Here is a 24,286-nt window from a genome sequence, read left to right as displayed (position 1 = left end):
ACCCCAACATCTGAATCTATGACCTTAAAATGAGGGCTCGTTGCATTATACTCTGATGCCCCTTTGCACACCTACAGTTTTTTTAAAAAGTCATAGAAATGTGATTCAGGCCCCCAGTATTGCCTTTGTTGCTGTGTTTGCTCTAATTTTACTTATGGAAAGATATGAGTATGTGACAGGGAGCTAAGAAAATGAACACTGATTTACTGATTATGACCGCAGTAGATATAGGTATAATCCCTCTTGGATGAGGTTAAATTAGCTGATGGCTACTCTGGTTATAGGCAACTTTGAGGAGGTGAGGTACTGAACAGAACTGAGTAATTTCTTCATATCCCTGAACCTCTAGGGTGCCAGTGAGCAATAAATTATCAATGGACTTTGTGTCTTCCTTCCTCTGCATGCTGCAAGGAACCAGCTGAGGCCCTGAAAGCAGTAGAGACTTCCAAGGGTCAGGTGCGAGAGACCCAAGCAAGAGAAAGGCTTTTATTGCCTGTTATAACTAGTATAGAAAATGGTTCCAAACTTTTTTTGACCAATTAACCACTGTCAACACCCAGAATTTCTGCTGCGCCACAATGCATCCTTGCCATCAAACTTTTAATAGCAAATACTTTCAAGACATACAAGGAACAATTTTTTCCATCACTCTTGTGATGTGCTGTGGCGAGCATGATCTGTAAACCAGTGTGGAAACCATTGGTATATGAGTAATTAGCATAGTCTATATAGAAAGCAGAAACATTAAGGGCATTCAGGAGATTATGGTTGGCTTGACAAGGAGTTTTCCAGTAGCAGCTTAAAAAAAGCTACATGCACAAAAACTACATAAAGTGGTGACTCCTACAAAATGGAGCAACTGGCCTGGAATCCATTGTTTCATATATGTTGAATGCATAAAACAATAGATAACGTACTTTGCTACATACAGTGAAACCAGTGATAGGTAAAACACACATCAGCAATAACTGGTTATACTTTAAAATAGTCCCAGATTTTCCTGAAAACTTTAGTTTGATATATATATATATTTTTTAAGGAGTTGTTCCCTTGGCTGTCAGTAAGGTCACTTATTGCAGGTTTCACTGATATCTGTTTATAGACAGTGAGTCTGATTTTGCTGCCACTTATGCTTGTCTGTATGGTAAAGTTGAACTGGTTTAGTTGTGGCTTCCTGAATAATTAAACGCAGAGTTTGTACTGGTTTATTTCAGTTTAAGAGTAGCTTAACTTTGGTTTATTTTGCTTAATTAAAATCTGTTTGTCAACCCAAGTGAAAGTTGGAAAAAGCTATCCTTAAAATAATGTATCCACATGGGAATTTGCACTGGTTTAAATTGTCACCTTAGCAGGGGTAGGCAATTATTTTGGGCAGAGGGCCACTTACTGAGTTTTGGCAAGCCATCAGGGGCCGCATGGCAGGTAGCCAGGGGCAGATAAGTATTCATTTTCTGAATTTTTGAGGGGCCCCGCGGGCTGGATAGAACGGGCTGGTGGGCTGCATCTGGCCCGCAGGCCGCATTTTGCCCACCCCTGTGCTAAAGCAATAGCCCACAAAGACCAAGCCTCATATGGGTACGTATCGAGAGTATTTATATCCCTGGGGTAAATAAAATCTAAAGAAAGATGATCAGAAGCAGGCTTACAGTCTCTTCCATTTTTTCCCAGATGTGGCCCAGTAGTTCTTGTAATCCTCCTGGTCCTCAGTGGATGCAATTGCTGTAAGGCTTTGTGAGGCTTATAACAGTTGAGGGAAAGTCTCCCCTGAGCCATTATTAATCAGTTCACATAAGTGACTAGGGAGAGGAGGCAGTGCCATACACAAGTCTTCCCCATGCTGTATTAGAAATCAGTACAGTGCCAAAGGCAGATCCAGTAAGTAAGACAGAAATATTATCAATAGGTAGCAGCTGTGTAGTGCAGTGTATTAAAAGATTTGTAGCTCTAAATCTTCCATTGCTGCAAGCCAAACAGTGGTCAACATGGAGATATGGCTGTATTTTTAAACCCATGTCATGATGGGAGAAAGTTTTTGAAAATACCAATATCTGATTCAAGATGTCTCGTAGAAGTTCCTTCTTTATGTTTGGACCTAACGGTAGAGTTTGTTTAAACGCTTTCTTTTCAGATAACCTCTTTGTGAACAATCAGAACGGATACTACTACCACTCTCAGACTAGCTTGGATAGAGCTCCACATGACTACAATGGTAGAATCCGCAATGGTAGTGTCTACAGTGCGCACAGCACAAACTCTTTGAATAACCCACAGCACTACTTGCAGCCATCTCCCATGTCCTCTAACCCAAGTATTACTGGAAGTGATGTCCTGAGACCTGATTATGTCCCATCACATCGACATAGTGCACTAATACCACCTTCTTATCGGCCTACCCCAGATTATGAAACTGTGATGAGACAGCTTAACAGGGGAATGATACACACGGATAAGCAGAGTCATTCAATGAGAAATCTTAACATCAGCAATTCATATGCTTACAGTAGACCTGATGCCCTGGTTTACAGCCAACCTGAAATCCGAGAACATGCTCACTTCACTTCACCTCAATCTAATCACTATCCGTTTAACCTGAATTACAGTTTTCATAGCCAGTCTCCATACCCATATCCTGCTGAAAAGCGACCAGTTGTTGGAGCAGTCAGTGTGCCGGAGTTGACAAATGTGCAGCTTCAGGCTCAGGATTATCCAGCACCAAATATCATGAAGACTCAGGTCTATCGACCGCCTCCTCCTTACCCCTACCCAAGACCTGCAAACAGTACTCCAGACCTTTCCCGACACCTTTATATAAGCAGCAGCAATCCAGATCTCATCACAAGACGAGTCCACCATTCTGTCCAGACATTTCAGGAAGACAGTCTGCCTGTTGCACATTCTCTTCAGGAAGTGAGTGAACCCTTAACATCAGCGCGCCATGCTCAGTTACAGAAAAGAAATAGTATTGAAATAGCAGGGCTGGTCCACAGCTTTGAAGGAGTCAGAATTAAGGAGAGAACCATGTCAGCATCAGCAGCAGATGTGGCCCTTCCAAGAGGGTCACAGCCCAGTGTTCTAATGGAAAGGACAAAGCAAGAAGAAAATGAGGAGCAAGAAGAAGGCATGAACTGTGGTCATAAAAAGTCTCTTTCAGATGCAACTATGCTGATTCACAGCAGTGAGGAGGAGGAGGAATTTGAAGAAGAAAAAGCTCATACAAGTTTGTCTCCTCTCTCTGAAGGCCAAGCCCAGCTTTCTGGTATCATGGGTGGTCATCCTTCTGAGTCTCTTTTAAGTTATCCTTACAGTTCTGTTGCTTCACCTGCTGGCCCTTTGCATATCCTTGAACCTAAGTTACATATTACAGAGCCAGAAAAGAGGATGAAAGATATGAGCCCAGTCCATTTACTAGCTGAGTCACAGGTGCAGAGAAGAGGTGAAGGTTTGCTGACTCCATCTATGTCAGAATCTGACCTTACAACTTCAGGAAGGTACAGAGTTAGAAAGGACTCTGTGAAGAAGAGACCTGTGTCTGATCTTCTGTCTGGGAAGAAGAATATTGTGGAAGGTCTTCCACCTTTAGGTGTAAGTAGATATTTCTTTTTGTTTTGTTTTATTTTGTTTTGTTTTGTTTTTTTCCAGGGCTCATGCTGGTAGATAGAACATGTCTGATGGGTTTTAAAAATACACCTCTCAAGAGTTTTGAAATGTACCAACAAATGTCCACCCCCCATTTTTATTTTCTTGTTTTCTCTCCTTTCTTCCCTTCTGTACCTCTTTTCCCCTCTATTTTCTGTCACTGTTTCACCCATTCATCTGGTCCTCCCACTTCCTGTTTGATCAATCTCAGATCCATGAGGAGCTAGCTTCTGATGCCCCTTCCGGCTGGAACAGGAGTAGTTTCCTCCTCTCCACTAGCAGCTTTCTGACAGCATTAGACCCATTCTCTGAGTTGAACCACAGGACTTGAGTGGTCATGTGTATTTTCTAGACTCTTCTCCCTCCCCCACTTAACATAACGTCATGAAGCACTAGATGTACCATCTCCTTTTCCCTCATTCTTTCCCATGTCCTTTTCCTTCACCCTTCTTTCTATTCACTTCCTCCATTTTTTCTTTTCTTTCCTCCTCAGGTTCCCTCTCCCCTTTTGTCTCGCCTTCTAACCATTCTGTGTCTTACAAATTCAATTTCTCCTGGTCAAGCAAGCTACCCATCTCTTCCACAACTTCTGCTTTACAAAATTTTATATGTTTGTGCACAACTGTGCGAAGTCATTCATGATCCTCTCTGGCTTTACTTCTTTGGTATATTTTGCAATTCCTTAGGGCAGGGGCTTTGTCTTTCTGTGTGTTTGTACAGTGCCTAGCACATTTTAGGTGCTGCTGTAAGGAATGATTTCCAAGGCACTTCATTTCAGCCTCTAATTCTGTGCCCATGATTTAGTATCTGCAGTTCATTGAAGGCACACTTTTTACTACTGTGATACCTTAAATACCTGATTTGTAGGTTCAGTGAAATGCTTAGACACACCTAGATAAGGTAAAATACACCTACAAAATTGAGATCATTTCTGAAAATTGGGTCCACAAACAATGTTGTCTAATACAGATGAAACTGATTGTATATGTGGTATTTTTGTGTTTTATTCTGAACTGTTGGAGAGTCTAATTCTGTTTAAGAATGTCAGTCTCTCCAAACTGCTCCTTGCCCTAGGACCTAACCTGTAGAGAACAATATTTCCCATTCTTGTGAAGTTTCAGTAACTTGTCTGGAATGAAGACAGACTGGTGTCGGGTCCTGTGAAAGAATGTGGTTCTACCACCAGAATCTTTTACCACGCTGGCTTTCAAAGATAATAACAAGGGTAGTCCTCTGTTCCAAAAGCTGAACCCCTCCTAAGTTTGCTTTGTTATTTGTCCAGTGTTTTCTAGAGGGTATAACTTTATTTTTTTTCTGGCAGGGAATGAAAAAAAACAAAACCGATGCAAGAAAAATAGGGCCCCTAAAGCTAGCTGCCCTAAATGGACTAACCTTGTCTCGAATGCCTCTGCCAGATGAGGGTAAGGAAGAGTCTACTAGAGCAACAAATGATGAAAGGGTATGTCTCAATTTTCTGGAATATTTGCTTTCTCCTTAGGACTAGAATCTTAAAAATGAAATACATTAGCAAAGGCTAACTGCTAGAACATCTTAGTTTTAAATTGAGTCAGATGTAGAGGGTAATTGGTGAATGAGACTTGTAATTCCTGACGGGCTCTTGGTAAAAGTACCTAAGAAGACTAAGGATGGGAGTTGTATACAAGTTTATAACTCCTTATTTTCCTTAGATTTGTGTAATTTGCCTTAGCCCCAGTCCTTGGGCAAGTGGGCAGTATATAATATTTATAGTTTTTTAAGTTGGAACCAAACAGCTGGGAAAACAGAGAGTCTTCACTGAACCCTTCAGAGGTTTCAGAGATGTGTGCCCTCTGTGTGCACATCACCTCATTTCCTTGTTAAGCAGCCTCATCTGAAATACATGTTAAATAGAATAGGACTGTGCAAAAGATCCATCAGGATAAGGGAGCAGTTTTCTAACGCTGCCCTCAAAGAATGGGGCTGTTGATGAGGTAAATACTTAAAGCTTTAAAAATGTTGCCACTGTTCTAGCACTGAGTGTACTTGTGCTTGATGCTCTATAAATTGAACGTTCCTGGCTGAAGAAGTTTGCAGTCTAAATAGGAGATAGACAAAATAGTTCAGGCACATGTAATAGAAAGAAGAAAGAAGGTCCAGTTTCACAGGATTTCAAAGGTTCTTAGAATATCAAGTTTACTTTATGTTTGTTCAAAGTCTTTCATGCTCAGCTTTGTGATACGGTGCCCTTTCTTGTCCATTCTGTGCTAGAAATCTTGGCAAAAAAAAAAAGTGGAAGAGGCTGCTGCTCTGGAGTGTTTTAGTATAGACATTGTCAGTAGAGATTTAGTGCTTTTTCCTGTAGCATGTGGTAATGGCATCTGTTTGCAACAAAATTCCTGACTTGTCTGATAGCTACATGGACATTCAGATGTTAACATGAGTCTGGCTGCTTGTGACAACAGAAGTAGTTTATTGGCTTAAATCTCTGTCTTATTCATTTAATTATTTTTGCCAAACAGAAATACCAGAAGTCTCTCATGATTTAGAAAGTATTTGGTTTTGAAAAAATAAATTGGACTTCCATCAAGTCAAAATACCCAGTCCAACCTGCTAAACCGAGCAGAAAAGTTTCTAAACATCTTCATCCAAATCTGGGGAAATGCCGTAATTACCTTGTCTAGCAAAACTGGTTCCATGTCTGACTGTGTTATCTCTACAGAAATTAAAAAATCATTTTTGAATGTTATTTACCATCTCTGTGTCTAACTGCCATAGCTTGAAGTTCTGAGTCAGCTCCCACTTCAGCAGAACTCCCACTGCCTAAAGATTTGCCTGGTTAAGGACTTCAGAATTTGCCACTCCAGGTTTACTGTGACGTGCTATACAAACAGGGATATCTGGGAAGTAATTACAAAAATTAGAAATGAGAAAAATCTGTGCATTTTATTTATATTAAATTATTTTCACTGCATTGTTACTAGTAAAACTGAATTGGGCTGAAACTTTGTATGCTTTCTTCTTCTGTCTTGTAGTGTAAAATTCTTGAACAACGATTAGAGCAGGGCATGGTGTTTACAGAATATGAGCGGATTCAAAAGAAAAGGCTCACTGATGGTGAGTGTTCAATAGCCCGGCTCCCTGAAAATGCTGAGAGAAACAGGTTCCAGGATGTCCTTCCCTATGATGATACCAGAGTGGAGCTGGTCCCAACCAAAGAAAATAACACAGGTTACATCAATGCATCTCACATTAAGGTAAGAAAAGTACAGCTGAAGAAATGTTTGTCAGTTGGTTCTGTACTTAGAAATATTTAGATTGAAGAAAAAATATGGTGGCTGGGGGGGCAGTTAATATCTTGTCTGTTCTCTTTTTCCTTTTCATGCTAATGTTGACTTTTTGGGGAAGAGGTGTTTTTCTTGGACAGCTGGAAAGAATTCAGGATCAGGTACTGGAGACATCTGCTGTATGGCATTTATTCCATCACTTTTTTCTTTTTGTGCTAATGGGAGGCAAGTTTGTACCTTAAAGTTGTGGAAAAATCTGTAATAACCCTCAAAACCAGCAGCACACTTATAAGATGGGAAACTCCCTTCTTGAGAGCATGGAGGCAGAAAAGGATCTTGGAGTCATTATTGACTCCAAGATGAACATGGGCCAACAATGCGAGGTCACGGTTGGCAGGGCTAACCGGACATTGTTGTGCATCCACAGGTGCATCTCAAGCAGGTCCAAGGGGGTGATCCTCCCTCTCTACGCAACACTGGTCAGGCCGCAGCTGGAGTACTGCATATAGTTCTGTGCGCCCCACTTCAGCAGGGATGTGGACAACATCGAGGGTCCAGAGAAGGGCATCCGCATGATCCGGGGACAACAGTGCAGACCCTACAGTGAGAGACTGCGGGACCTGAACCTGTTCAGCCTTCACAAGAGAAGGCTGAGGGGGGACCTGGTGACCATCTATAAACTCACTAGGGGGGACCAGAAGGGTTTGGGAGAGACCTTGTTTCCCCTAGCACCATAACAAAGAATAACAGCCACAAGTTGTTGGAGAGTAGGTTTAGATTAGACATCTGTAAGAACTACTTCACAGGTAGGGTGGCTAGGAGCTGGAACCAACTTCCAAGGGAAGTGGCCATGGCTCCTACCCTGGGGGTCTTTAAGAGGAGGCTTGATGCCTACCTAACTTGGGATCATTTGAGCGCAGTTTTTTCTCCTGCCCAGACAGGAGGTTGGACTTGAAGATCTACAAGGTCCCTTCCAACCCTACTTCTGTGATTCTGTGAAAATGTACTGGATCATTTCTTAAAGGACTGTGTATATGAGTCTTGTCTCCATTTTAAGCAAATTTTATATATAAAACTGTGTGTGTGTCTATAGGTATGTGCCACTTTTAAACCTAAATAACTTAAAATTAAGTGCACTGTTATTCCTTCTGCTTCTGTGGACCAGACTTTTAAAGTGGCAGTGCCCGCTCTGTGCCAGAGCTTTTTTTGGATGGCTACAGGAAGGAAATGGAGTTGGATAGGAAGCTGTTCTTCACTTATCTTCCACCATCACCCCTGGCTATGTGCCCCTTTTCTTAAACCTTATAAGGAAACTTTCTGAAGTGAATTTCAATGTATTTTCAGGGCTCTTGCCCTTTTCCAGGATATAACTTCAAATCATTTGAGGCTTTTGAAGAAAGTTAAGGTCTCTTAGGTACTGGTAGGCAGTTATATGTTTTTAGTGGGATTTGGCATAATACCAACCAAATAGTTGGTGTATGTGAAAACAGAACCTGAAAATAGGTCCTTTTGGCTTTCCTGAATCAACTTAGAAATCTGAAGGGAAAACCTTCATTCACTGACCAAGGAACACTCTCCTTAATTCTGTAAAAATGGCACTACCCACATGATAGCTAGAATACTTCTCTAAAACCAAGTTCTTCTAAATGCATACAGTTTCCCCAGTAGGACACATTATTTTTTTCCCTCAGTTATAGTATATATTGTGTATTTAAAATACATCTCCTTAATTGTATTTTTCTTTTGTATATATGTTTAAAATAAGAGAGAATTAGAGGCTTGAAAGGGACCTCAGAGGTCATGTGCTCCAGGAAGTTTTTTTCTCCCTGAGATTTAATCAAAATCTGTTTTTGCTGTAGTTTAATCCCATTCCCTTCAGTTTGTTCTTCCTCTCTTTTTTAGCAGCTTTCAGATTATTGAAAATTGTGGTCATGTCTTGCCTTAATCTCCTTTTCTCTAAACTAAATATACCTATTTCCTTCAACCTGTTTATAGTTGTTGTGGTGGTAATGGTAGGGAGTGAACCAGGAAGGATTACATGACTTGGAATACCTACCTTCAGTCCTTTATTTTTACTATTTTCTTTCAACTTCTACACTTTCACAGAGCATGTTCCTTATAACCTCACAGATTCCTCATTTTTTTTCTCCTTTTTTAACAGGTTTCCGTTGGGGGCATTGAGTGGGATTATATTGCTACACAAGGCCCTTTGCAGAGTACATGTCAGGATTTCTGGCAGATGGTGTGGGAACAAGGGGTTGCCATTATTGCAATGGTGACAGGAGAAGAGGTAGGTACTTGCTGTTGAGGCCAAGTCTACACTAGAAACTTCTGTTGGTATGATAAAGTTGGTTGGGGCAAAAAGTCTAGTGATGACAGTTACAGTGGCAAAAAGGATTCTTTCAAGGGGGATAGGTGTGGCTTGCCTCCACTCGACAGATTTATTGGCATAACGCTATTGGAAAGTCCTGGATTACATAGAGCAGGCCTTAGTATTGGCTTCTTCATGAACTGATGACTAGTTAAGCTTGTGAAGAAGCCTTTAGGAGTACATAGTAGGATGGAAATGCTGGAATTGGTACAACACTGTCAGTTTTGTATATTTTCACACCTGATATTTACAAAACCTTGTTTTCAAGGAGGCTGGGAGAGAAAAGTGTTTTAGGTACTGGCCACGACTTGGGTCAAGACACAACACTGTCACATATGGGAGATTTAAGATTACCACACGATTCCGTACAGACTCAGGCTGCTATGCAACTACAGGCTTGAAGATCAAACACCTTCTCACGGGGCAGGAGAGAACAGTGTGGCACCTTCAGTACACCGACTGGCCAGAGCATGGCTGCCCAGAGGATATAAAGGGATTTCTTTGTAAGTTGTATTAATCCCCTCTGCAACAAAACCACCTAATATGGCTTCAGTATAGGACCTTGAAACATCCTGATATAAGAGTTTTTTTCACACTAGTGATGGAGGCTGGATTGGTATTTTTGGCAGGAATATATTTGTCCATTTATTAAAGTTCTATTTCTGCCTCTAAGATGATGCAGTTTATTTATTAAAATCCCTATAAATCAAAATATAATTACATTGCATGCCATTCATGTTTGCCAGCAACAGAAGCTCAGGTCATAGGCCACCTTGCCAGGAAAATGCTTCCCAGGCACAAAACACCAAGTAAAGAGATAATAATCTTTGCAACTTCCTATTGCTTTGAATGGGATATTAATTTACTTATTGAAACATTGTTAGCAGGAATAGCATTTAATGCCATATGACAATTGACTGTTGCAACTTTCATTAGAGAATAACATGGTGGAGTATGCATCTATATGTCTTTTTTTTTCTATTGGAACCAACAGCATACTTAGAAGAGATACAGTCAGTGCGGCGCCATACAAACAGCACAGTGGATCCTAAAAACCCTAACCCTCCTCTACTGGTGCATTGCAGCGCAGGCGTAGGAAGAACTGGAGTTGTCATATTGTCAGAGATCATGATTGCCTGTTTGGAACACAATGAGGTTATTTTTTTTTCATGTTTTAAAATAAAAGCTTTAGTGGAGTACACAGCTAGTATGTATTGTTGCCTGATCACCTGGACCTTGATGATGTTGCCTTTGGAAAATATTTATTGCTGCAGTGTGAAACCTCTTGCCACTGCTAGTACTATTCTAGAATAGGGTTTGCCAATCTGCAGCACCCATGCCACAAGTGGCATGGGCAGCCTCTGCATATGGTGCACTACAGACTGAGGAGAGGAGGGGCAGCGCAGTAGCAGGCAGGGCAGGAAGCAAAAAGACGAGCAGCAGATCAAGAGGATTGGAGTGGCACTCAAAGAGGGCGTGGGACTAATTTTTTGTCCTGCCTGCTGAAGAGGTTGCCACTGACTGTTCTTGAATATGTTTGCCCATATAGAAGTTATGCATTGAAATGTGCCTGTTGATTTGAGACATGGATCCTGCAGAGTACTGAACAACTTCTGTGTAAGGCTGTGTGCCGTTGGTGAGAACTGATAGTGATCAGCATCAGCTCCTGGATCTGCAAGTTTTGTTTTATAATTGATTTTTTTACTTTAATGTTAGAAGAGACGTTTTATAGCCCAGTACTTCATTTGCCTTCATTTTTGGTGTATCACTATTTGCACACCCCTGTTAAGTAGATGAGCAGGATGAATAGCTAAAGATTATTATGGTTGTTGTTAGCTTTTTCATTTAAGAGAGTTGATACTGAAATTAAGCTATGATCATGAGCTTGAGCCATAGAACATTCAACGTGCTTTGTATATTCAAACTAACTGACAAACATTAAATCAGATGGACCCACGGCATCCCTGCGAAATGAGCAGGTTAATCTCATGTCCTTTTGACAATTAGGGAAAATGGAAGAGAGAATTTAAATGCCTTGATCAAGTTCACATAGAATTTGTCAGAGCTGTGAGGTTAGAGGTCTCCTATACATGTGCAGGGAGCCAACTCTGACACGGTGGAAATCCAGCATGTTGGAGCACAGAAATAAAACGTGCTCGGCAGACCCTGGCATCACATGTATTAGCATCTCTGCACTGAAAAATAGTAGTGGGGCGCTTTAAACTGAAGCTCATATGTTGAGCTTTAATTCAAAGCACCTGCTGCCATTTTTCAGCACTGGGGATGCTGATGCACGTGACTCTCAGGTGCTTTTAATTAAAAGCGCTTGCTAATTAAAGTGCCCCACCCCTGTGCCTGCCAGAGCATGTGTAAAAATGCCCAGAGTGGCTGACTGCTCCATAACTGTGATCATTAGATCTGTGCAGGTGCAGGTGTGCATGTACAGCATTTATTTAAGCGGGAAAGGGATATATATATTGGATTGGAAAGTCCAAACCGTGTTCTTTTTTGACCAGTGTTTATAACAGCTGATTTTTTTTGTCTCTCTAGATTCTGGATGTCCCAAGAGTGCTAGACATGTTGCGGCAGCAGAGGATGATGGTGGTGCAGACTCTCGCTCAGTATACTTTTGTCTATGGAGTTCTCATTCAGTTCCTCAAAAGTTCTAGGCTTATATAACCTCCACCATTTTCTGTGGGGCACATTCATCTTGAGAGTTTACGAGAGGAAATGTAATTGTCCAGGCAGTTTTTCTATCCGGTGTTTTCCTCAATGGACGACCCATACAGAGTTACCTTTTTGTCATGGTATGGGGATGTTAAGTGCAAGTGCAACGTATCAGTCTTTGCAAAGCAAGGTATAGACTGGACTAACGCATCTTCCTGTGTTTAACTGCAGCTAAAAGAGTGATGGATCTAACATAAAGCAGTCGTGCTTTCGTCTGCTGATGTGCAGTACTTGCACAAGTTGTGAGTATGTTACTGTAGGCATATTGGCAGTCTGTTTTACTGAAAGTACACTGGGTAATTTTGGAAATAATTCATTGTTTTTTAGTCCAAATTGCTTTTTTTCTAACCTCAACTCTGAGAGTGAAAAATATAAAATCTGTAGATTTATATTGCGGGGGCAAGCTCATCCTCCTGAAATGCCAAGGTCTTAAATGGTCTTGATCTACTTTCAGTTTTGTATGGAAAACAATGCTAATATATTTTTTAAAATAAACTTTTGGTTTCTTTTGGTTCTCTTAGCAGAACCAGCAGCTGCTAGAAACCTAAAGTTGGCAGTTAGGACAATTATTTTTGTATTCAGGAAATTTAATTTTTTATTTTCAAAAAGCTATTTGTGTATGAACAGCACAATTTGTTCAGAGTCAAGGACAAATGAAGACACACTCAAATTTATCTTTTCAGAATTTGTACAAAAAGAGAAGTCCAAGAGGGAAATGTTGGCATCTACGGAGTTCTGTAGGTGATAAAATTGGAAAAGGTTTTGTTATCTGCAGAATGCTAGGTAATATAATAGGCAGGTGGGAGACATTGTTACCTACAGATTTCTAGGTAACTTAACAGGTAAGGAAGAGATGTTTACTTAGAGTTTTTAGTTAAGTATGGGGAAGATGATTATGATTGCAGGGATTTAGATAAAAATGAGCAAGAGAATGCTATTGCTCTTGTTAATGGACAAGAGGAAATATATATTCAGTATTATTCATATATTTAGAGGACAGTTTGATTTTACTGGTTGAAATCGAAGTGGATGCAAATTATGTTTTACGCACTTTTTGTTGCATTATTTATATACATGTGAACTGTAATCATATCTTCTTTAATAATGTACCATTACTAACCTAGCTGAAAGTTGTTTTAGACCCTTTAAGAGGATGAAGTGAGTGAACAGAAATTAAAGTAGGGACTTGCATAGTGGTGAATTGGAAATGAGTATGTGCAATGTGATGATACAAGTGTGATAGCTGTGATTGTTGGTTACACAGTTAGTGCAAGTTTTAGTTTTTACACTCACAATCAAGAGAAGCTTAAAAACATCATCAGTTACAATAGAATTCTTATGTCAGTCAGCAGAAAGGTATTGCTAACATTGTATCGCATGGTTGTGTTGAGGGTGTTCTTGGCTGTTTGAAAATGCCAGAGACATGGAGAAACTACACTTGATAACATTGGAGATGTGGATATTTTAATGAATTCTTAGGTGATGTGGAGGCAGCAAGAGTCAAGGGCACAGACCCAAATCCTGATTTCCAGTTCTATTTCCTGTTCTGTCCATTGCTCACAGTGGGCATGCACACATGCAGTTAGTGCACATGAATAAATGCTGGAGCTTATTGCTTCAGAGTTTTTTGCTCTCAGATGTGCTATTTAAATGTGTGTCCAGAAGCAATTAACTCTGGAGCAATCAGCTCCAAGGCTTATTCATGCGTAGCGCATGGAGCCCAGTCAGAGCAGCTCTAGGTTGCTGGGGAGCCCGGGGGTCAGCCTGCTAGCCTGGGGCTGCTCCCCTGGGCTCAGTGTGCTGTGGAGAGGCTGGCTGGGGCACGAGATTACTTTATTGCAGAGCTAACTGTCAGGCAGCCCTTACACTGAAGCACCCTCGCACCCCAGCCAGCCAGAGCAGCATCTACATATGCGCCACTGCGCATGAAAAAACTCTGAAAAAACTTGTATTTACAAATATTACCCTGCTGAGGAGTTTATTAGTTTCCTGCGCCCTAATAGGGGCCCACATATAGATGCTGAAATATTTACTGTAGAGCAGGGGTTGTCAACTGGAGGTATGTGTGCCCCTGGGGGTATTTGAGAAAGCCCTAAGGGATATGTGTAGGCAGATGGGGATGGAGAGCTGCCATACACCATCCGCACTGCTGTGCAAGTGCCACCCACCTGGCCGGACGCAGGGGGCAGGGGAAGCTTGCACGCAGTGCAGCCACCGCTCTGCATTTGGCTACCCCACCTTGCTCCATGTCCAGCATTGCCCCGTGTGTGCCGGAGCTGCTGTGCCCCACATGTCCGGGCAGGCAGGTGCGCGCAGTGCTGCCCGCAGGCAGCTGGGGGCCATAAGTGCCAGCTGCTCACAGTGGAAAGGGAGACGGGGAGGTGCTGGGTGGGGGGAGGGGCCCAGGCTCTTGTTCCACAAGCTCGGCTCGCTCATTCCTCCCAGGGGTGGTACAGCGGTCACTGCTGCAGCAGCAGTCACTGTGGTTGCCCCACACTTGCCATGCCTCCCCCCGGGTACACTTATTTAAAAGGGAGCTGCCGGGGGTACACTTGTTATAAAAGGTTGAAAACCCTGCTTTAGAGTTAATTAGTCAGCTCTGCAGTAAACCTCATGTGTAAACACACCCATTGTGTCTTTGTTTGGATCACAGCACCACTCTGTGCCCCACTTCTTCTATTTGGAGAAGACAGATAATGATGCTTATATACCTTTGTGAGGGCTTGGGTGGGGGGGATGAACAACCCTGTTCAAGAGCTAACCATTTTGTAGTGTTTGCTCTTGTCTGGTAAACTCAAGCCCAAACCTTTTCAAAACCAGTTAATAGACAAATAGAACAACAAATTGCACCCCCCATCATACCTACTCAGCAGAAAGATTAGGATTGATATTTTTTGCTCATTTCTGTTACTACTGAGATTGTGATACCTCCTTGTTTTTGGCCATGAGGAAGATTTAAGATTAAAAATAGTTTGAATGATTAAATACCTCCTTTGAAACAAGAAAAAAAATGGCATCTGCTAATCTTAAGAAGAAATGCAAGGGTTGCTTTATTTTCCTCTATAATAATCTGATCTCAAAAAAGATAAACACAGAGTCCAAATGACACCATGTTAACATAACACTTCCATAACAAATACGTTACGTTGGGGTAGGTTGCAATATCCTTTTACAGTTCTCAGCACCCTTTTGAACCTTCTCATTCATACTGACCTTCATAAAAATTCATAGATTCATAGACGTTAGGCCTAGAAGGGACCTCGGAAGATCATCGAGTCCAGCCCCCTGCCCGAGGGACAGGAAGTCAGCAGGGATCATATGATCCCAGCAAGATAAACATCCAAATATCTCTTCAAAGCATTCAAAGTGGGTGCTTGAACCACCTCCAGCAGCAGTCTATTCCAAACCCTGGGGGCTCGGACAGTAAAGAAGTTCTTTCCTCAGCAAAATGAGATTGAGCATATCAGATTAAAAAAAACAAAACAAAAACACTCTTCCTGTAACTGCAGACTTCATAGATTTCATAGACGTTTGGGCTGGAAGGGACTCTGGAGGATCATCGAGTCCAGCCCCCTGCCCCAGGGGCGGGAAGTCAGCGGGGAACATATGATCCCAGCAAGATAAGCATCCAAATATGTCTTGAAGGCGTTCAAAGTGGGTGCTTGAATCACCTCTGGTGGCAGTCTATTCCAAACCTTGGGGGCTCGGACAGTAAAGAAGTTCAGACCTAAGAAAACAGCTCGTCAAGCCTGGAAGGAATAATGCCTTAGCCCAGACAATAGCCAGCCTAAATACATGCAAACCTACAGATACACCCATTTGTCTTATTTGTTGTTTGTCAGAATTGTTGGGTCTCTAGATTGTACCCTCTGTCTTGAAGGCATTGCCAGATTGATATCATAATTCATAAATGAAACCTCCAAGATCTTTTACATTTTCAGATAGGAAATCACACAGTAGAACCTGATTTGTACTGTTTTCCTTCTGAATTTTGGACCATCGTCCTCATCCATTATTTTTACCTGGTTTGTTTTAAATTATAAAGGACGTAATTTTAAACAGTCAAATAGATAAGCCTGAGAGTCGTTAGCAGCAGTAGTTACCTCTGCAGAGTGTCTGCTCTGAGGTAGTAAAACAAGCATGAGGATTTATACTTAAATTTGTGGTATAGTATAGCAGTAGTGTATCTAAGGTTGGGTGAGTGAGGCACCAACCTGGGTGCCAATGTAAAGAGGGCACAGGAGAGAGCAGACGGTGATGCTTGCTTACCTGTGTAAAGTGCTTTGAGAGTGAGATATGAAAATCCCTGTTCAAGGGCTAGCCAATACGTATTGGTTGTGTTTTCCTGGTAGTAAATTTTGAGACCAAGTAGCAGGCACCTGTTATCCTGGTTTTGTAATAGCTCCCTTGGGGAGTCTGCAGTGCATCAGCAGCCCCAAGCCACTGCTGCAGTAGCAGAAGCTGGGTGCAGGGATACCAGACTGCTGTTTTTAGCAGCGGTAGCAACAACAAATGATGGGCAAACTGCTATGGCAGCAGCAGGTGATTCTGAGTCCATGGACAGGTAAGACTGTGACAATCCTAACCCAGCTGCTCTCTGGCACACTTTTTCCTGGGATGCAAAACTTGCTAATTACACCACCATATCGCAAGATGTATGTCAGGAGAAAAAATGTAAATGTGTCCCTTCTGTTGGAAGAGATTGTATTTTTAAGCAGCCACAGATGTGTATTCTTTAACCATGACGGGCCTAATTTCTGACTGGTTGGGACATTTATATGTGCCCCATTCAATTCAAGTAAAGTTGTGGGTGGCCACTGCCTCTCAGAAGCAGGTCTCCTAGACCCAATTTTTGTAGATCCTGTAAGAACAAACTGTACTTAATGTATGTCCTCAGACTGAAGTTGAAAGTCTGATAACTAGGGACTTATAACTAGGGACCTACTTAAATCATGGTGGAACTGTGCTGTGCAGCAGCTCCTTTTAATTTTGCTCTTTTTGCTGCACATGCCACCACTGATTTGTGGAGGGGTCCTGTCAGCCCCACCACTTGCTGCTGATTGGAAAGGAGGCAAAAACCATGATTTTAAATATGCCATGGCTTATGCCTCCTGCTCCTGATTGGCTGAGGGCCCCGCTAGCATCACAGCTTGATGTTGATTGGTCAGGAGGAAAATACTGCAGCAAATTTTAAACCATGGTTTTTGCCTTCTGGCTGATCAGCGGTAAGTGGTGGGGCAGCTGGGGCCCTATAACCAATCAGCAGCCGGACAGGGGGAGAGGGCAGGCAGCAAAAAGAGCAAAATTAAAGGAGCCGCTGCGCAGCACACTGTGATTTAGGTATGTCCCTACCTTTAACAGCTGCTGAATGAGCTCTGTCTAAGCATTGGAAACTAGCAATTTCTTTCCTAGAGCTTTCTCAATAAGAATTAAATTCAGTTGTCTTCTGTAAACTGCAATTTAAATCTGCCTAAATTTACTTTGCTAAGTAAAAATGTAGATGTTTTTAGTTTTCAGTGCTCAAATGTTTGGAACCTTCAAAGGACGTATTTGTGTGTATAAGTGATGGAGAGTTGCCTTGCGTTCTTCTTCATGAAGTATTGAGTGTAGTAAGGGAATCTGTTGTCTAAGTCTGGTGTCAGCCTGAGTTGCTCTGTTTGTTGAAAACTTAATTCCACTTCAATCCTGTCTGGGTTCATCAATGCCTCTTCCCTACCCTCCTAATTTGGAAATTCTGGGAAATGACTATAATGAAGGTTAAAACTTGGTCACTATAATGGGAGCCTTTCAAGTAAGGATCTTGCAATAAATAACAGGGAAAAGATTTCATAGTTTCATAGTTGGTTGGGTCGGAAGGGACCTGAGCAGAGCATCAAGTCTAACCCCCCTGCCATGGCAGGAAAAAGTACTGGGGGTCAAACAACCCCAGGGAGGTGTTCATCCAGCCTCCTCTTAAAGCCCCCCAGGGTAGGAGCCAGCACCACTTCTCTTGGAAGTTTGTTCCAGATCCAAGCTGCCCTGACAGTGAAGTTGCGCCTCCTGATGTCTTCTAGTCTGAATCTCCCCTCTGCCAGCTTGTGACAGTTATTTCTTGTCACTCCTGGGAGTGCTCGGGGGAACAGGGACTCCCCCAGTGCCTGCTGGTCCCCTCGACTAGTTTGTAACAGGCCACTAGATCCCTCCTCAGCTGTCTCCTGTGGAAGCTGAACAGGTTCATGTCCCATAGCCTTTCCTCATAGGACCTGCCCTGCTGCCCCCCGATCACGCGAGTGGCCCTCCTCTGGACCCTCTCCATGTTGTCCACATCCCTCTTGAAGTGCAGCGCCCAGAACTGAACGCAGTACTCCAGCTGTGGCCTGACCAGTGCCGCATGGGGGGGGGGGGGGAATCACCTCCTTGGACCTGCTCGAGATGCATATACAGATGATGACAAGGTGCGGTTGGCCTTCCTGACTGTGTCCCCACACTGCCGGCTCATGTTTGTTTTGGCATCAATAATGACTCCAAGATCCTTTTCTGCCTCTGTACTGACAAGAAGGGAGTTCCCCAGCCTGTAGGTATGGTGCTGGTTCTTCCTCCCCAGGTGCAGCACCTTGCACTTGTCAGCATTGAAACCCATCCTGTTCTCGTCTGCCCACTTGACTAGGTCCGATTGCAGTCTATTCCTCCCTTCCAGCATTCCCACATCCCCCCACATCTTAGTGTCATCTGCGAATTTGAACAGGGTGCTTTTTACCTCCCGTCCAAGTCACTGATGAAGATGTTGAACAGTGCGGGCCCGAGGACCAAGCCCTGGGAAACCCCACTGCCCACGTCCCTCCAGGTTGAATAAGACCTGTCCACCACTACTCTCTGGATGTTGCCCTTTTTAAGATAGTATAGCATTCTCAGGGACAATTATGGACAGTCTTTACTGTAAATAGCTGGTGTTTACTGTCTGTTGCAGGCTAAATAGAAACTACTGCTTTGGGATCAAATTTGATATGGTTATTTAAAGCTTGAGTAAAGAATCATTACAGAAATTTAGAAACTATTCTAATGACTTTACACTCCTTCATCAGTGTGGTGGCCAGTGGATCTGTGTGTTCATGGAGTAAGTAGCTTTTCACTGAGAGCTTAACCCAAAGACCTAGAAATCAGTGAAAAGAGTATACTAACTTCAGTGGGCTTTGGGTTGGAAAATCACTCCTCTGTAGTTCTGTGGAGTGAGTCACCATGGAGCAACTGCACTGCATATGCAGCATTCCTCTGCATAGCTTCTCTACAGCCTGCACAGTGAAACAGTGGTGATTCTCCAGTAACTTCTGCCCCTATGGATAGCTGAATAAGATTTATACTTGCCCATGACTCTGAGTATATAATGTTTTAGAAATTTTTAGAAATACATCTCATTAAAGGGAACCTGGCAAGGCAGAGTTTGAACTTGTTTTTGATCAAATGCAGCTTGAAGGTGTCATTGGCAATTTAAAAAAAAATGTAGAAGAGGGTTATAAATATCATGCAGATGGGCTAAACTGAAGAATTGTTGGTAAATTAGTGTTCATGCTTCTGACCTCCTATGTAACTCTACATGCATATATATCTGGGTTAATAGCTGTGGCACTGATAAATAGCTTACAGAGTATCTGTGATATTGTGCCTCAGACTAAAAACATACCTGACCAATGCCACAAAGTAAGTTAATGAACTCAGAGGAGTTTTACAGCATGGTTTCATTGTAAACTAAAAAAACAAACAACCCCCTCAAGCCTAAATAAGCAGATTTAATTTGCCTCTTAAGATTTTCAGAAAAGAATAGACATATTTCTTTTCAAAGTCTTGTTAGTAGAAAAGACCATTTTAGAGGGGACATTAAGCAATTTTTGCATTCCCTACTCAAGTTAATGAATCTGCCATACACCTCCTATAGAAATAAAATGGAAAAGGTAGATTAGAAACCAAGATCTCCTTGGGCAAGTGAATGGGTGGTACGGATGGATGTCAGTTTAAAAAGGCAAGCAGCATAACTGAAATTTGCAGGCAACTGTACATGTAAAGTTCTATCCACATCTACAAACTCCTGCAAAGCCAAAATCCAGTCTCACGATGTATGAAGCTCTCAGGATCTGGAAAAAACATACAGGTGTAGTGGCCTTAAGTAGAGAGGGGGGAGGTGTACTGCTCATCTAGGGTCAAAGTTGGAGCAGTTTAACTTGCTTGTATCACTACAGAATCATGTACAGGTACTAGTTACAGCCTAACTGCTGCTCCTAAGCAGCAGGTCCCCCTCGCCTTTTGAAACCTGTACAAGTATACATATGCCCATGCCCCCAGTACACACTGAAATCAATGGTAATTGAAAGCACTCGCTAAGAATTTGGGCTCAGATCCTTCGAGCCAAAATAATCACATCGCCTTTCACATTTAAACACAGGTCACTCAAAGAAACCAAAACATTTGCAGGCTGAAATTTTAAAAGTAAAAGCAGTTCAGACACACAGCTTGAGATGCATCCCTTTGTGAGAACATGGAAGTGTAGAACGGGACAGAGGATGTGGTGGGGAACGGCCAACAGCAAATCGAAAAGTATTGGAACAATTTTTATGTGCATTAGAGCAGCTAGAATGGTTTGATTTGTTTAGTATGTTTTTCATGGCATGATAGGATAAGTGAACATTTAGTCATAGATTCTATTTTTACTCTTTTTTAAAATGTGCTTTTAGAAACTCCAAATATTCTTGTTCAGAAGCTCTTATTTTTTTCCTTCTTTTTTTTTTTGTTTTGGAGACTTGGGGATGGTGGAGCTGCAAATTCATTCAGTGTAACCTGTCAGCTCAATTTCTGTTTACAAATTACAGTCATTTTTTTCAAATACTCGTCTCTAGTTTCATACATGCAAACTGCAGGGGAAACTAATCATGAGTGCAGTTTGTGCTCATATTTACTTATGGGTGCAATTTAGGTTTAGATGTCTAAGTATATACTTTGTGGATGCCCTAAAGTGTTTACAGTAGGTATGAATGACTTGAATTGTGCCGAGTTACAGATAGATGAAAAACCAGGCCTTTATCATGTGCTTAGAAGCCTTGTTGGTGCAGCATATGCAGAATAGTGATCTTAACAGTGCACATCATCTCTATTGCTATATTGAAAAAAAACCAGTAATTACAAACTTCAACAAGTTTTGCAGGTGTGGCTGTACAGTCAAAACTTACTAAATAGATTTTGTTGGGACCAGCTAACTTGGTTCATTCTGTTGGGGTAATGCATATTATAATTTTTTTTTTACTAAAGTCAGCAAGGAGCTCTATTGTATAAAAATCCACTTCTTTATGGGCATCTCAAAAAAGTCAGTAAGTGAGCTTTGACTGTATTCTTCACAGTTTTCCACATGGTGCTGCATTGGGCAATGAAAAACGTGCCTCCAGTATATTTTCTCTAAATGTTTTTCTTTGGTTACAGATTATGAAGGCAGTCAGGAATCAAATGAAACATGCTAATGAAAGCAGTGACATAAAATACTATACTGTGGAGAGCTAGATTTGTTTTGTATATACTAGCTGTGTCTACACAAGCGGCAGGTTATGCAGTTGTTACTACGTAGTCAATTAGTACTTACGCAAGTACTAAATGACTGTGCAGTAACTGGCATTACCATGCAGTGCCTTCACTGCATGGTTTTTTCCCAACGTTACTGCTCAGTCACTTGTTACTACTGCGTAGCATCATTACCACACGATTAGTGCCTGGCAGTGCTACTGTGCCCACTGTCATGTTGTTTTGTTTCAGATATGCACCAATCAGAATTTTACCAAATGAAAACTTTTATGAAGCACAGGGGTTATTTGTTTGTTTGTTTTTTAAGAAGATGGCTAGCCTTATAAAGGGAAATAAGATGTAATTTTTCTTTTCCTATTGAGAAGTGCTAAAGTAAAGGTTAGGAGACACCAAAATACTTTGAGGCAGATTTTTCAGCATAGTGAATGAAATTTCTAGAATCCTAGAAATTAGATGGAAAGGAACTCATTAGACAATCCAGTCCCATCTCCTAACCTGGAGAATTCCAACCAAGATAGTATATATGCTGGCCTTTTACAAGGTCCTTTCCTCAAACGCTTCTGCACCCAGAATGCTCATCTTCTTGATTGTTGATGTTGGGGGGGACCTTTTCGGTGGGAGTTTTAATGGCTTGATCCTGAAGAGTGCCGAGCACTTACACACCTGCAAGTTGCTGAGATCCCCTAACTCCTGCTGAAGTTGGTGGCCATTGAGGCTGTTCAGCACCTTGCGGGAATATGTTCTGGGTGTCAAAGGAATGCAGGACCTGATCCTCATTGCTTCTTTCTCATTGAGCCAGTATGCAGGGATTTACACAGTCCTTCATTTAAGCAGTAGCACACATGGATTTTCAAGTATTATTTTCTAGTGTGAAGCTAATGGTTAACGTGTCTGTTTTGCTGTCTTGCCAACAAAACTGTAAAAATGTATAATCCATACATCTTTAATTCCTGTACAACAGAAATTGGTTTGTAAAGCTATGTACAAATTGTGTTTCATAGACAGAAAAGCTTGTATTACTGTATATGTAATATATGTGAAATGAATATATCATAGTCTATTTTTGCCATGGAAATAAATATTTGATGGAATTCTGGATTTTGTTACATTGCTGAAAAGCACAGTTGGTGAACTGAATTATTGCACTTGTTCCAAAAGCCTTCTTAACTCAAGATTGTGATGGCAGGGGTGCATTCCAAAGAGTTGGTCAGAAACTGAGGTGTAACTAGCCAGTACTGTGCCCTGGGCAGTCCTCCCTGCCTCCTGCTCTGCACCTTCATTCCACTGCCACTGGCTCTAGCTCCTACTCTAGAGCAGTGGTCTCCAAAGTGGGGTGCGCAAGATGATCCATTGGGGGTGCGGGAAGAAAATATTAGAACTTCTATTTCTATTTATATAAATATACATATATTTTGGGGGTGCATACTCAAAAATTTTTTACTGATAGGGGTGCGCTGTCAAAAAAGTTTGGAGACCACTGCTCTAGAGCATTCAGCAGTAGGGAGGGCAGAGCTGCAGTTGTGGTGTGGGAGCAGCAGTTAGAGTTTGCTGCTGCTGAAGTCAGAGGTCACATCATTTTTTTTTTTCTGTAGTACTAGTCTGGAAGTGGACAGGGATTTGTAGGATATCACAGCCCTGTATAAATTGTAGGTAAAGCTGGTTGATATCACATGCTGATTTTAAAATCCATTTCTCTTCCTGCTGTTCCCATTACTTTGATAATGCCCCATCTCTTTTTAATTATTATTTAGTTTCAGTAGAGGGCTTGGTGCCCTGTAAAACTAAAAGAAGGCTTAATCCCTGCCTTTTAAGACCTCCTATTTTGTGTCCCTCCATCTATCTGTCTTCCCAATGCTGGCTGAGATTGTTGTCCAGAAGCCATAGCACAGTCCTTCAGCATCCCAGAGTGCTTTGCTTCCAGCTTCTCTCCCCCAGTGGAAACTGTGTGTTGCTTACTGGAGCAGAAAAAAAGAATATCCCCCTTCATAATTCCTAAATTGTGCTGCAGAAAGACACAAGCTGACCCTGAAAAATCTGGGTCAGGTGATCAGAGCTGCCCCGTGCACTGTTGCTGTTTATCTCCAGGCAGACTGAGGGAGCCCACAGAGCACGCTTAGATGGCTGTGAAGTGTCAGCATTGTAAGTTCTCTACTCTTTGTGGGCTCAGCTTTCAAATGTCTATTCAGGCATCTTCAGGCAAGTTTTTCTATCGAGAAAGAATTCTCCCAGGTTTGTTATATCATTTGAACGAGTGCACACAGACTTGGTCTTGTCTTCTTCCTCATGCAGTCATTGCACTTTCACTGGTTCAGTGCTGTTCTGTGGCTCAAGTGGAACATTAAGCCCTGTGGGATGTGACAGCTGCAAGAAGTAGGGTTAGCTCCATAAAGAATTTTTAAATCAGGGTAATGACCTTGGGGTGATTCAAAGGAGAGCCAGTACAGCGAGCAGCCTATTGGTAGCTCTGTGCCTATTTCAAGATTTTTTTTTCCTCTCTGTGATATGCAGTGGGAAGGACAAGGATCAACATTTGATCCCATGTCCTTCCTGAAAGCCTCAGCAGCGATTATGTTGGAGTTAGGACTCCAGGGCAGGGCCTATAGCTTGTCTAGTGCTTGGGAATGAAAGGACATAACACAAATATAGGAGATTATATGTAGTCAGCCTAAGAAAAATTCTTCTATCCCATTTCTGACTAATCACATCTCCAAAACTGCTCTGCATAACAAACCCTCAGATGGATACCTAAATT

The 24,286-nt window shown here is 41.9% G+C and overlaps 1 protein-coding gene across 3 annotated transcripts in view; it reads left to right on the top strand.

Annotated features, from left to right (window-relative positions):
- Positions 1–22,626, top strand: part of PTPN21 (protein tyrosine phosphatase non-receptor type 21) — an 83,236-nt gene extending 60,610 nt beyond the window's left edge. For all 3 annotated transcript variants that reach the window (XM_090033855.1, XM_090033854.1, XM_090033856.1), the window contains 7 exons: positions 2,129–3,582; positions 4,958–5,095; positions 6,648–6,869; positions 9,061–9,189; positions 9,539–9,773; positions 10,265–10,425; positions 11,821–22,626. In XM_090033855.1, the coding sequence (XP_089889981.1) occupies positions 2,129–3,582; positions 4,958–5,095; positions 6,648–6,869; positions 9,061–9,189; positions 9,539–9,773; positions 10,265–10,425; positions 11,821–11,949 (2,468 nt within the window). In that variant the 3' untranslated portion in view covers positions 11,950–22,626. The remainder of the gene's footprint in view (positions 1–2,128; positions 3,583–4,957; positions 5,096–6,647; positions 6,870–9,060; positions 9,190–9,538; positions 9,774–10,264; positions 10,426–11,820) is intronic.
- The last annotated feature ends 1,660 nt before the right edge of the window (positions 22,627–24,286 follow it).

This window comes from Crocodylus siamensis, chromosome 2 (genome assembly GCF_052110815.1).
Source record: "Crocodylus siamensis isolate JL-2025a chromosome 2, ASM5211081v1, whole genome shotgun sequence".
Taxonomy (NCBI): Eukaryota; Metazoa; Chordata; order Crocodylia; family Crocodylidae; genus Crocodylus; species Crocodylus siamensis.
The sequence above is the reverse complement of the archived record's forward strand: the minus strand, read 5'-3'. Positions and strand labels throughout refer to the sequence as shown.